Source organism: Drosophila guanche, unplaced genomic scaffold, assembly GCF_900245975.1.
Source record: "Drosophila guanche unplaced genomic scaffold, DGUA_6, whole genome shotgun sequence".
NCBI lineage: Eukaryota > Metazoa > Arthropoda > Insecta > Diptera > Drosophilidae > Drosophila > Drosophila guanche.
The window spans coordinates 5,690,922-5,703,602 of record NW_022995746.1 but is presented as its reverse complement, the minus strand read 5'-3'; the positions used below and the strand labels follow the sequence as shown (position 1 = coordinate 5,703,602).

The following is a 12,681-nucleotide window of genomic DNA, read 5'->3' as shown; positions in this document are numbered from 1 at the left end:
AGTGGAGGAGGACGGCAAAACGGTTTCTTTTCGCACCTACACGCTAAAAACAAAAAACACAAGAAATTGGGAACTGAAATTGGGACTGCAGTGGATCGCACGGAGTGCCCGGAGTGTGTGTTTGCATTTGTTTGTTACGCCAAATGCACATGCCGAAATATCTCTCCATCCCCCCGCCACTGCTTGGGCAGAATTCAACCCGTTCCACGGTGCTGCTGCTGCTGCTGCTGCTGCGTCTTGGTCGCTGGCCTTTGGTCACTCTGCCGTAACGAAATTGTTTGACTTTTGCCGCAGACTGTTTGATGTCCCCTGCACTCCAGCACTCCCGCACTCCCCGTTTCCAGCTACTGCATTACCCAGTGTTGTGCCAAAATTACGCTGAATTCACAGCTTATGTTCTTCTCCTGCGTTTAGTGTCCCGTCCGCCATTTTGGACTCAGCCACGACATTCTCAAAAATGGATAAAAAGCAGCAGGCCAGGCAATGTCGTTGAATTGGGCAGGCAGCCAGCCTCTCACTCACTCACAAGTGATTTATGGTGCGGACTGTATCTGTATCTGGTTTCACATGAAAGCCGTTGGCCATTGGACGGTGCCAGGCAAGGAGCATCAAGAACAGCGGACGTATGTGGGGGGGTTATAAAATGTACGGAGTGATCTTACTCGGATCACTCACGAACGGGAAATCGGCTTTTATGGCGTGGATTACACGAAGAGAAAAAGGGGAAAGTTTTGGTGCGCAGGGAACATTTTTGGTGTTGAAGTGAACTATAAATAAAATAGTGATTTGATTTAAAAAAAAATTAATTAAATAAATAAACGAAACACTTTTTTAATCTATTAAAATGTTTCAGTTCAGATTTCATTTAATTTTTGGTATAAAGTTTTTAAAACCATACAAAAAATGATAATTTTATTTAAAATACATTCAAAATGTAGGTCCACAAATTATTCCCTCTATTTTTCTCTCAGTGTGCGCACCAATATGGCTGCTTAATAGGATCCCGAGCAGAGCACAATCTCGCATCCGTCTCTCCCCCCCCGTCCCGCATCGCTTCTTCGTATCTTAATTGGCACCCATGGGCGGAGAAAGAGCAGCAGCAGCAGCAGCAGACGGGAGACGGAGTCAGAGGATCGTTGAAAGCAGCAGCGATCCGACCCCTATGGACATTAAAAAGAAAGAGTCCCAGCCTGGACTCAGTTTTGGGTCTGTGCAGCGCATAATGCCCAATCATCTTGACTTCTGCTTACAGCTGGCTCCGTCCCGTCCCCATTGTCCTCGTCTTCGGTCCAATAAAAGTTTATGACACCCGGACGAAACCTAACGAAACGTTCGAAACATTTTTCAAAGTTTTTTTTCCGCTGTTAACGAAGCCCCCGACCCCGGGGACTGGGCCCGATCAATTCCCAGATTGGCCGTTGTATGTCTCTATTAGCGTTGGACAATGCTGGACGATGTGCAGCATCCAGCGGCGAATGTGCTGCAAAAGATTATAAATTGAATGCCATATAAGTCAGGCACACATATGGATGTACGATCGATACAGCCAGGGTCCAATCAAGCTGCCTATCCAGAGTCTCTCTCTCCGGTTACGCCTCACTGTTCCCATCTTTTGTGTACACATCTTTGACTTTTATGCATTTATTGCTGTGAAAAAATGTTAATTCTTGAACGTTATACTTTTATTTGACTTTTACATATCGATCTTCTCACCCTCAGCGAGCGAGAAGAGAATAAAAGAGAATAGAAGAGAAGAGAGATCTTCATACATAGTTGACTCTGGACTAGCAGTAAATTTATCCAGAAAAATATGTCTCCTCCTACTCCTCTACTATGTATTAATTGGATGGTGCATATAAAACGGAAAGTAAGTGCCATAAATCAATCGTTGAAAAGAAATTCGATGTAGAGAGGGGCGTTGCTTTGACGGAGAGTGGAAGAGTCTTTTTGCAGCTTTAATCAGAGCTAAAATGGATTTCATTTGATCAAGTTAGCAGCCTTAAATATTTATGGCCAATTCCATTATGTTTACTTTAGTTCCAAGCTGATTTTATGCACTTTTTGGTTCTTATTTTAATCGATTAACTTCGCTTATCAGTGGAAGTGCTCTGACTCATTTATAGGTTCTGAGAAATCATTCAACGATGCTTAAGGCGGAAACTGTTTCCCGAAGGCGGATAAAGCAAAGAAATCTGACATTTAAATGCATAATTGTAGACCATAAATGTTGTCTGCATAAACAGCCAGCAATGCGTGAAGTTTACTCAATTAAAATAATTCGGCGACTGCTTTTGCTCATGCTTACATATTTATTCACTTAATTAAATGTTTATTTGTATATTAATTTATAACGTAGTTAATATAATAAATTATGTTAAAACTGCGTCAAGTATGCACAAAAGGAGACGCCAAGCCAATCCATAAATCAAAGACCCAACCGCCACTCCGCTTAAAATTTGCATTCGAATTTCAAAAGAATTCCCCAAACCTTATCCGGTTATTGTTTTGGTATTTCTCTTGATTTCAGTTTCAAGTTCAGATCGATCAGACTGGAGTGGAGTCTAGTCTCCCCTCGGAGACAGTTTGTGTCCATTGTATGCGGGAGTTTGATTAACACCCACAAATCATTGTCCCAGCAACGAAATGTTTATTAGTGACCGTGCACTAATTAAACTTTGTCGTGTGATTTGTCGAGTCTTCACTTTTTGTCACTGCAAATGAATCGCTGCTCTGTGGAGCACAAGATCATAAATGCCGCTAAAAGGTGTGGGCGTGAAAAAGGAAAACAACAATTTGGCTTTTGTTTTTTCTGCTTTTGGGGAGCTTTGATTCGATTTGTTGATTGAATTGATTAGAGCCGTGCCCCACAGTCGTCATATGTGCGTGGTTTTTGATATTTTTTGTGTGTCGCTATGCTGGCGAGGGTGTAATTAATCACAACACTCAAGTTCGTCACTTGACAAAAGTGCTAACTACGCTAATAAAACGAATTTACATAGAGAAACGCACGGAAAAGTGTTTCTAAATCAAAACTGACTCAGTTAGAAATCAGTTTTAGAGTCGATTATTTTGCAACTAGACTCCATTTCTGGCATTTTAGTTTGCAGGACTCACTCTTCCTTCCCATCATAGATTCAAATTCAAATGTTCCGCCAACTGCAAATTGTTACGCCACCACAAGCTAATTGCTACAACACACAGTGAAAAAGTGCTAAATATGCTAATTCAATAAATTTAAATAGAAAAACATACATGATGCAATATTAAAAAAAAGTATATGTAATTCCAATATTAACTGGTTTTTTAATAACAATTGCTTTTGTGCAATGTTTTAATTTCTTTGCTCTCAATTTAAATTCTGCATGTGGCGCCTACATAAATTGTGCTCTTCATCAGCAGCTAACTGCTATAGAACGTGTTAAAAGTCTTGTCGATGTTTTCTTACAGCAATGGTCGATATTTTTATAAGCGGTCGTTGTAAATATTATTTTACGACCTCCAATAGTTAATAAACGGAAACATGTTTTGATTATAGTAGTTGTGATTAAATAATAATATAAAAAAATAATATAATTACATGTGCGGTCAATTTAGAAAATGTAAAGGTATATTTTTTTGAAGTGTGAGGTATATTTTGGTATATTCCCGCGGTATATTTTGTTCATAAATCCACGGTCACACTTGTTCGGTTTTTGATTGTCATTCAACAAAAATTTTATAAATTTCTCAAATTCTCCATATAAACTGTTCAAATTGAGTACAAATTTGAAGCAAAATGGTAAGTAATGCCATGTGCCACACTGCAAAATGGTTTATTAACACAAAGTGCATGTTCTGCGCCTAGAATCAGCAATCGTTGAAAGTGCAGCCAAGCGAGCTGACGGTGCTCCATGCCTCCGGCAAAGTGGGCATGCCCACAGAGGAGAACTGCTACAATCAACTGGCTCATGTGCATCGTCTGCGCGACTCGGAGGCCAACTACCATGAGCATCAGTATTCGCTCAATATGCAGATGCTGCGCAATCGCGAGGGTCTGGGCATTCCACTGAAGATGGGCATGGAGCGTCATTCCGCACGCCAGATTGGACGTTTGCCCTTCTTGCCCTCCAGGTGAGTGCGGGCCATGGGTTAAATCTGTTTCTGGTGGTAATGTGCCTTGTTTTCCAGCAACTTTATGGATGAGGTGCTGACTGGACGCAATGAGAGCATCGACTTCGAGGACTTTTTGGGTCTGCCCGAGTACAACGAGCACATGCGTCAGCCCCACGCTGTCGTGGAGAAATCTCTGGGCATCTACTAAAATTCACGCACACTTTAAGACACTCCCAAGCACGAACGCCTAGCGATTTACACCAGAAAAAATAAATTAAAGGAAGGCTCCCAAGACTTTTGTTTGTTTCTTTGAGCCAAAAATGCATTTATTTTGTTGCTGCAAGTTCAATATTTAGCTAATTAGTTTCTTTTACACTTACGAAACTTTATTCAACACAAAAAAACTAAACGCTAAACTGAAATATTGGCAGAAAGGATTGGTTTCTTGTACTCAGGAGATTCGTATTTAACATTATAAATTGCATAAATGATATTTGTTTTTGCTTTTTGTATAAATTAAACAAAATAATATAGTTTGTAGTTTATAAATGGACGAATTCGTTAGGTAAACTTAGGCTTAAATCGAAGCATAAACGGAGGGCACATTTCACGCAGGGGAAACTCAAAAGGAGAGCTCAAAAATGGTTACAAAAAATGAATTGCATTGCATATATACATAAAGATAAAACAATTTTGGAGTTGAACGAACACTTTGCTTAGGCTACAAATTAGCTGTTTGCTGTAGAGAAATATTCTGCGGAGATGTTATATTTTATGCATAATGCAAGAAGACATTTGTATGGTCTAGTAAATCCAATTAACGGGCACCCATTGATCCTCGTGGCTCATCTGATCGAGTGTCTCCACCACCTGACGGAACGTCTCATCAAAGTCCTCATTGACGATAACCATGTCGAAATATTTCTCGTACTTGCGCTGCACAAAGCTGCTCTCCTCCACAGTGGCCACCAGATCATCATCCTGCGGGTGAATGTGAGACAAATTGTATGTGTTAAGCAATGTTTGGGTATTCAGGCACAGATCTAAAAGGGCTACAAGTGTGGCCTACGGATCAGGTGTGTGCACAAGAGCGTGTGAGTGGTAACAAATTTAGATCCCGTCTTTGGCTTGCCAGCTCAAACTTTACCTCATAAAGCGATGCTAACGATTCGAGCGTACGTGCACGCCGGGAGCTGAAGCGTATGGAACTTTGACGATCAAACTGTGGAGTCAAAGGCGCAAAACATAATTAAAAGGTTGCCTATGGGGGGAGCTGTACGGGTAACCTACGGATAGATTTCTATTGGAACCGGTTGCCCGGCGATCGGCATAGATTGTCTTGAGCTGCTCCATGCCGGGTGCCGCAACGAATATAACAAATGGCATCAGTTCCTGGCTATTGTGTAGGATCTTGAGAGCATTTGGTGCACAGTCCAGGATGCACATGCGACCGCTGTTGATGACATCCTTGATGGACTGCAAGTGGGTGCCATAGAGATTGCCATTGTGCTCGCCGTATTCGAGAAATTCATTCTGTTTGACAGCCTCCTCCATTTCCTCGCGATCCATGAACCAATAGCTGGTGCCATTCTCCTCCAAGGCGCGCTTCGGGCGACTCGTATCTGCGGGAAGAGAATATTTAAAATATGTTTTCTGTGTTCAGGCAAGGTGCTGCTCGACTCACGTGGAATGACTGCACCAAACTTATCCACATCGCTGTTGATCAAGCGATTTTTGAGCGTGCGTCTGCCCACACCGGAGACGCCAATCAGTACCAAAGTTTTCCTGCGAAATGGCGGCATGCGCGTCACCTCCTCATAGAGGAGAAGTTCCGCCTTGTCGAACTCACAATTGGCCACGGATCGGTACATGGTCTTGCGCTTTCGTTTGGAGATCTGTTAGGGGATTAGGGGATTGACCTTATTTGTGTTTATTTTTGGGTCTCCAATGAAGCACTCACCCTCGTGCCGCAGATGCCAATTTTGTGCACATAATCCGCCTCGGGTGCCACAAACGCCTTGCGGCGCTCCTCCAACTCTTGTGACGGTATTAGACCAATTTTATCCGATTCTGCAGTGATGTTCTTGGCCTGCCACCAATTGGGATCCTTGACATTGATGATCTGCAGAATGTCGCCCGACTTGAAGGGCAGGCCAATGTCCCTGCATGGCAGCAAAGAGTCCTCCGAGGGATGATATGTGAACAGGGCGCGCATGTAGCACTGCGAATAAACATATTAAACATTTATCATTGTTGTTTATAGCTTTTAGAGTAGTTTAAGCCAAGATTTACTTACTTAGTTGCAAGTGATTCGAGAAATTTTGAAGTGCGACTTTTTGTTCTAAGATTAGCTTTTATTCGTTTTATTTATTCAATTCAATTTGAGGACTGTGTGAATGGAAGTATCTGTATAGGGCATGCTATAATGTTCCTATTTCTGTACTCTTAACTCAAAAATTGGTTGAATTTTGTTTGAAATAATAGCAAAAATGGGAAGTAGCTAATCAAAAATCCATGCAAAAAAGCAGAAAATGCTGGGAGCAAGCAAGGACAAACTAAATAGTAAGATGACCAACTGGCAGTTTTAAAGTATCTTCAGAGCATTACTCATCCTTACTATTTAAATAGCCTTTGGCGAAAACTCCCCAAAAAAAACTCTAAAAACATGCACAAAACTTACCGTCAGCTTCTTGCCCGCCTCTAGGCCCGCGATGCCGTTCTGTTTTACCTGTCCCCCACTCACGGTATAGCGCCCACTCTTGATCTCCTCATCCACATTGGGGCCAATCTTCAAGGTTAAATTCTCCTTGGCGCGCGACACCTCCACCTGGAGCTCGTCGGGCGAGTGCACGGGCGTGCCATTCACCTCCAGTATAACATCACCGACGTGCAGCATGCTCTGCTTATCAATGACACCGCCTGCTAGAATCCTCGCAATCACCAGCTGCTTGTACTCGTCCATTTCGACGGTGAGGCCCAGGGGTTTGCTGGGATCACGACGCAGACCCACCATCTTGATGGTCTCCACTGGCATTTTGCTTTTCAGTATATCCTCCGTGTAGAGATAGGTGCCGGTTGGGCGTTGACTGGCGAGTTCTAGTTGGGTGGTTGAGCCGCCGGCAGCTTTTAAACGTTGCTCAAACAAATATCCTATCTCATCGTGGGCACGCAAGAGAGCCTAAGAGAAAGTGGGGCCGAAAGGGCGTTAAATATTTATGGCTGAAATAATCTCTCTTTTACTTACACGAAAATGAGGTTGGGCCAATAGTTTAGCTAGCTCTCGCGACTCCAATCGCCTGGAGGGTGAAAATTTACGTATAATATCGTCACAGATTGGCTTATTGTTGAGATGAGCGGGCAGAAAGACGGGCACTGGCTGTGGCTCTGTGGGATTTAGCTGCAATAAACACACAATTTCGAGCATTCAACATTTGTCATGTACAACTAATTAAGTTACGAGTGTGGACTGGGGCGTGCCTGCCCTAGGTCAAGTCTTGTCTCGCATCCAGCCACTCCATTTATTCACTGTGCGTTAATTGAGTGAGTGATTTAATTGGCTGAAGCTCTTTTTTGGAGAAGCTGTATCCAGCCCTGCCCTATCCCCATTTAACCCCAGTGACCTTTTCGCCAAAAGCCAACAAAATATTTCGAGTCTTAGGTCAAAAATTGGGTCGCTCTTTTGGGTACAATTTGGGTCGTCTAGGCATAAAAAGTGAATTTTTGTTTCTGCTTTAATTGCACATCATTTGTCTCTTCCGGCTTTTGCTATTCTTTTCTTTTGTCCCCCCCCCCCCCCCACACACACACACACTTTTATTTGATTCTTTTCTCGTGTGTGTTCGGAATTTGCTTTCGTTGACGGCGCCTCCTGCCTTGCGTCTTGTATATATTATTTTTGTTCCCCTTTTCTGCAGTTTCCGCCCACGTTGCGGGGAAGACGAGACGCGTCTCTGAGTCAACCTCATGCAATATTTATACGAATACGTGTATCGGCTGGGTACATACATACATATATCTTTTCTCTTTCTCTTTCGCTGTTTCTCTTTTTGTTGAAAAATAACAGTGTGGCGGGGAGTGTGGGGGGATAGTCTATAGTGCAGTTGATTAAGAGGCGAGGGAATGGTCAATTGCACTTGCTGTAAGTAGCTACATTCTTGCCATGAACTTTTATTGATTTTGTATTGAAAAAATAAAATTATTCTGTAGTCAAGAAAGAGCCAGCTTCATGGGATACTAATTAGAAACAAAATTACAGAACGCGTACAAAAATATTCTTTTGGACTTCTATTAAATAAACCTTTACAAAATTCAGCGCAACTTTTGCCATTTCTCTGCTCCTCCAATCAGCTTCACGCTGTCTATACGTTTTAGCTCTTCCCCTTATGCACTTCCTCTTCTCTTACTCTTTTTCTTCCTATTGGACAAGGGACATTGGAATTGCCTTGATGCTCCCACACGTCGCGACAGCCATCTCCGACTTCTGTTTATTTATTTAGACATTTTTGTCTGGCGAAGATCGTGTTTCAGTCTTCAGTATTTCAGCTCTTCAGCTTTTCTTCCGTGTGAAAAGAGCAAAGAAGCCCCACCACACAAAGAGACACGCGACAGATAATCCTCAACCTCGTGTACACACACACACACACGCAGCACCCGCACCACACCGGAATACGAGCATGCAGGCGACAATTGTCATTGATATCTTTGCAGACTTTTGCTCTACCGTTACGTGTTTCTTGCTGCCCGTACCGTTTGTTTGTTACCCTTTTCAGGGTTTGATTTTAAACGTTAACGAATATAATGAGTGCTACTATAAATATATCTGATAGTTAAATGAGTTTAAAATTTATTAAATTTGGTAAAAGTTCAACCGAAAAGGATTCTACACTGCGACTGAAAGAGTATCAGAAGCTTCGGCTCTCTTTACATTCCTGTCGCTCTTCTGCTTCTGTTTGTTGTTGTTGTTGCTGCTAGCAAGTAAAGGGCTTTCACCTCTCTTACCAAATGGGGTTTGTCATGACAACGACAGCAGCGCAAATTGCTTTAGACAACAACAAAAAAAGCAGCTAAACATCTTAACCGTTTCAACAGGTGATTACTAATTAAGCAAAGTGTTAATTAAACACACACCAAAAACAACTCGTAAACAATAACGTCTCTCGCTCACTGTACCTCTCTCTCTGTCGCTCTCTTTTGACCAAGGCCTTGCTTGGGAAATTCGATCTATGGGTATTTTTGTACTATAAATTTCCCCCTGCGGTTCACATTGCTAATTGAAACACATTTATTCCATAAGTTTAATGGTTGATTGGAAGCGCCTTTCGTTTTTCAATTACACTTTTTTTCTCGTCTTGACTTTTTCTTGGTTTTTTTTTCGGGTAGAGCCGGAGCCACTCCCAAAACGCGCGAGCGCTTAAAGCCAAGAAGAGCGAAGAAGAGCACAAAAGCGCGGAGAGAGAGAGAGAGAGAGCGAGTGTGTTGGTGTGTGTTCAGGTGTGAGTCTCTGTGTGAGAGTTGAATATTTTTTTTTGTTTTTTTTTGTAAATGCCAAAACACAGTTAAGACTGCTGTTTGTTGGCCAGGTTACACAATTCTTTGCACGGGGGGGTGTGTACACAGCGCGACTACGTCATCAATATATGTTCGTGAGAGTACGACTTAACTTGGCTAACATAAAAGCTCTCGTTTCCAAGGCAGTTGCTAGTAATTGGACACAACAAAAGCAATTCCGATGTGCTCTAGTTTTCTATTTTGGTTGTTTATTATTGATCTGTTGCTGGTACTTGTTGGAATTGTCACCTTTTTCTTGGTTAAAACGCACAAATTGTAAACGAAATGGACACCAGACGCGTTCAAAGATAGAGAGAGAGAGCGAACTAACTGTTGCATATGCCGCCCCGTTTAAGCCACGCTCACACACACAAGCACAGCAAATGCTCACTGAATCGAACCAGCTCGAAGCGGAACCCCAACGGACCGTAGCGCGCGCGTTTTCTGTGGATCCAACCTCACCTTAGTACTGCTTAAAAGTATCTGACTCACATGAGTTTCATTTGTACGGCACAGAGCTAGGGCTAGCTGGCCCCGCTCGCTAGTTTCCAAGTAGCCAAGAGAACGACGCAGAGCGTGCTTCGAGCTGTGATGGTGTGCGTGCGCAAAGCTAACGCGTGAAGCTTACGTTACAACTGTACGGTTAACAGGCGCTAGCGCTGTTGTTTAACAGAGACTTTAAGCAGGCGCTACTGTGCTCTCTCACACTTTCTGAGAGCAGTTTAAGTTGAATGTTAGCTTTAACAGTGACTTGCGAGTAAGTGGGATATGATCGACTTGAAGATGCTCACTAATTCGAAATACAAGCAGGGGTGCAAACAGGCAAGATTTATATATGAATTTACAGCTACAGCTACAGCTATAAATAATGAAAACTTAAACCGAAAGAAATCCCTGAAGAGCATCTCTTTAAAATTTCATTCTTCGTGAACTCAAATCTAACTATCTTTTTTGTGTGTGTCTTGCGGAGTCTTTAAAGCTCTGCTCGTTAATAGCTGAAGATCTCCCACAGTTTCTCGCACTCTGTGAAGCTTTTTTCACGCTCTCTCTGCATCTACATTTATGTATCTTGCTCTCTCTCTCTCTCCGCAGGCTGGCTGCTGCATTAGTAGGCCAACAAGTATTGGGCTTTTTGTGCATCGTTGGAAGAAGCAGGTAACATAAAGCCACCACAGGTATGTGTTATTTACGTAGAAATATGTTTCCCAAACCGGTTTTTCCTTCACAGACACACACACAGACACACACACACGCGCGCAGACAAAGCTTCTTTGGGGCGTTGGACATTAAAGAGTTGAGACTCCAACGACTTGTGCCGTATTTTATGTAATCTGCATACGCTAGGGGAGTGCTCGAAGAGTGTTGAGAGAGCAATAATGATGGTAGATTGGGTAGTATTTGGGGTTTGTGTTTGTGTTTGTGTTTGACATTTCATATTTTCTTATCTCGTGACTTGTGGTTTTAATTACTTTCACTGCCTTTCTCAACAGCAACAGCAACAGCAACAGCAACAGCAACAAACAATTTCCACCTAGGAAAATGTGGAATTCTAATTATCCGCGTCACGCGATGTCGCTTTTCATTATTAACGTGGTTTTGGTTTTGCTGGATTTCGTGGTTTGTTTTGGATTTCCACAAAGCTAAGTGAAGGCTAAGGGGCATACGTGCTTAAGTTGGGTTAAAGGAGGAAAATTAAGGGAAACCAATGAAATCATTAGATCTTAAGTGCAATAATTAGAGAAAGAAGCAATCAATAAGAAGTACAAAGATAGCTCTCTGGTAAACAGATTTCTGGGGCAGACCTTTTTCAATATGTTCCAAGGCAAAAATTGATTAACCCTCCAGCAATATTCAGTTTTATATTCAGACACATTCCCGAAACTCTTATAACTCTCTGGCAATCATTTATTTTATTGTTTTCCCAGGCAATTCGCGTAAACAATCCACAAAAAGTATTTACTATTTGATTAAGCTGCCATGCTCCATGTTTTATGCAGATTTTACTGCGAAACTTGTAGACATTTTCTTTGGGGTCAAGCAAGTCCACTATTATATCACACAATAATGATCTAATAAACATCTCTAGGGGGTCAAGTTTAGTGCGAAAATAAGTGCGAAAAGAATAACAAGAGATGGTGTTAATGTGTGGCCATAAAAAAAGACACAGTGCGGAGAGAAGTCAGTGTACTGCTGCCGACACCCTTTAGTGGATTGTGCCATGGACATGCCCCTCCGCTGACGAAAATGATGTAATAAAGAAAGCAACAAACACAAACACACACAGAGGAACTGTAATATCTAGACCGAAAATCAGCATGCAATGCCATCGATAAAGTAAACAAAGATTGCCCCCTGTATGTGGGGCTGCCTGGCTGTCTGTCTGTATGTGTGTGGAAATTATATGGAAAACTGTGTGTATGGAGGAAGCAAAGAAGAAAACGTATGAGCAATTTTTTCTTATTGAACAGATGCTCACGCTGGAGCACGGGCCAGGGCGAAAAGTGGGTCAGAAATAAATGTGATTCGTGTTCTGGTCCACTTACCAGCAGCTCCCTGTGGGGTGTGCTGGGATTGCTGAGCAGCAGGCCCTTCAAGAAGATCTCGTCGTGGTCGGAGAGGTCCGTGGAGTGGCGAAAGGCCGCTGGAATCGAGTAATCGTAAATGACAAAGCGTTTCGACAGCTTAATGTACCGTTAAAACCTACCGTTATCGGATGTATCATCCTCGCCGGCACTGACCCTGTTGTTGCTGGCGAGCAGCTCAACCTTGTCCTGACGCGCCGCCCGACGGGACCGGGCACTCCATCGCACCATTCTGGCGCCCCTTTTCGCTGGACACTAAACGACAAAGGGGTGGGGGAGTCAAGGAGTTCCGAAAATGAATCAATTCGAAGGTTAAGGAACTCCAACAGAAATTTCTGCAAATATTTTCCACACACAAAACTAATTTCTGTAAAAATCACTGAATGTTATTGTTTTGAGCGACACACGGCAGAGCATCGCATCCGCTGACAACAAGTCGAAAATTGTTTGTCTTTCAATC

The 12,681-nt window shown here is 42.6% G+C and overlaps 2 protein-coding genes across 2 annotated transcripts; one reads left to right on the top strand and one right to left on the bottom strand.

Moving 5' to 3' along the window:
* Positions 1-3,636: 3,636 nt before the first annotated feature.
* On the top strand, positions 3,637-4,380 carry LOC117582651 (proteasome maturation protein). Its single transcript, XM_034270550.1, has 3 exons — positions 3,637-3,778; positions 3,845-4,110; positions 4,168-4,380. Exons 1-3 carry the CDS (start codon positions 3,776-3,778, stop codon positions 4,298-4,300), a joined length of 402 nt encoding a protein of 133 aa, XP_034126441.1. The 5' UTR covers positions 3,637-3,775; the 3' UTR covers positions 4,301-4,380.
* A 76-nt stretch (positions 4,381-4,456) lies between these two features.
* LOC117582646 (MAGUK p55 subfamily member 6) lies at positions 4,457-12,482 on the bottom strand. The gene is made up of 9 exons (XM_034270542.1): positions 12,344-12,482; positions 12,183-12,280; positions 7,337-7,489; positions 6,773-7,270; positions 6,053-6,313; positions 5,777-5,987; positions 5,383-5,714; positions 5,240-5,314; positions 4,457-5,073 (listed from the first exon to the last, which is right to left on the bottom strand). The coding sequence occupies exons 1-9, from the start codon at positions 12,450-12,452 to the stop codon at positions 4,897-4,899; spliced, it is 1,914 nt and encodes a 637-aa protein (XP_034126433.1). The 5' UTR covers positions 12,453-12,482; the 3' UTR covers positions 4,457-4,896.
* Between the last annotated feature and the right edge of the window lie 199 nt (positions 12,483-12,681).

Excerpts from the sequence above, each read along its gene's own strand:
- LOC117582651 (XM_034270550.1), top strand. Across the intron at positions 4,111-4,167 it reads TTGCCCTTCTTGCCCTCCAG|CAACTTTATGGATGAGGTGC; the intron begins GTGAGTGCGGGC and ends CTTGTTTTCCAG.
- LOC117582646 (XM_034270542.1), bottom strand. The coding sequence starts at position 12,452 with ATGGTGCGATGGAGTGCCCGGTCCCGTCGGGCGGCGCGTCAGGACAAG. Across the intron at positions 6,314-6,772 it reads AGGCGGGCAAGAAGCTGACG|TGCTACATGCGCGCCCTGTT; the intron begins GTAAGTTTTGTG and ends GTTTATTCGCAG. Across the intron at positions 5,988-6,052 it reads TTGGCATCTGCGGCACGAGG|ATCTCCAAACGAAAGCGCAA; the intron begins GTGAGTGCTTCA and ends ATCCCCTAACAG.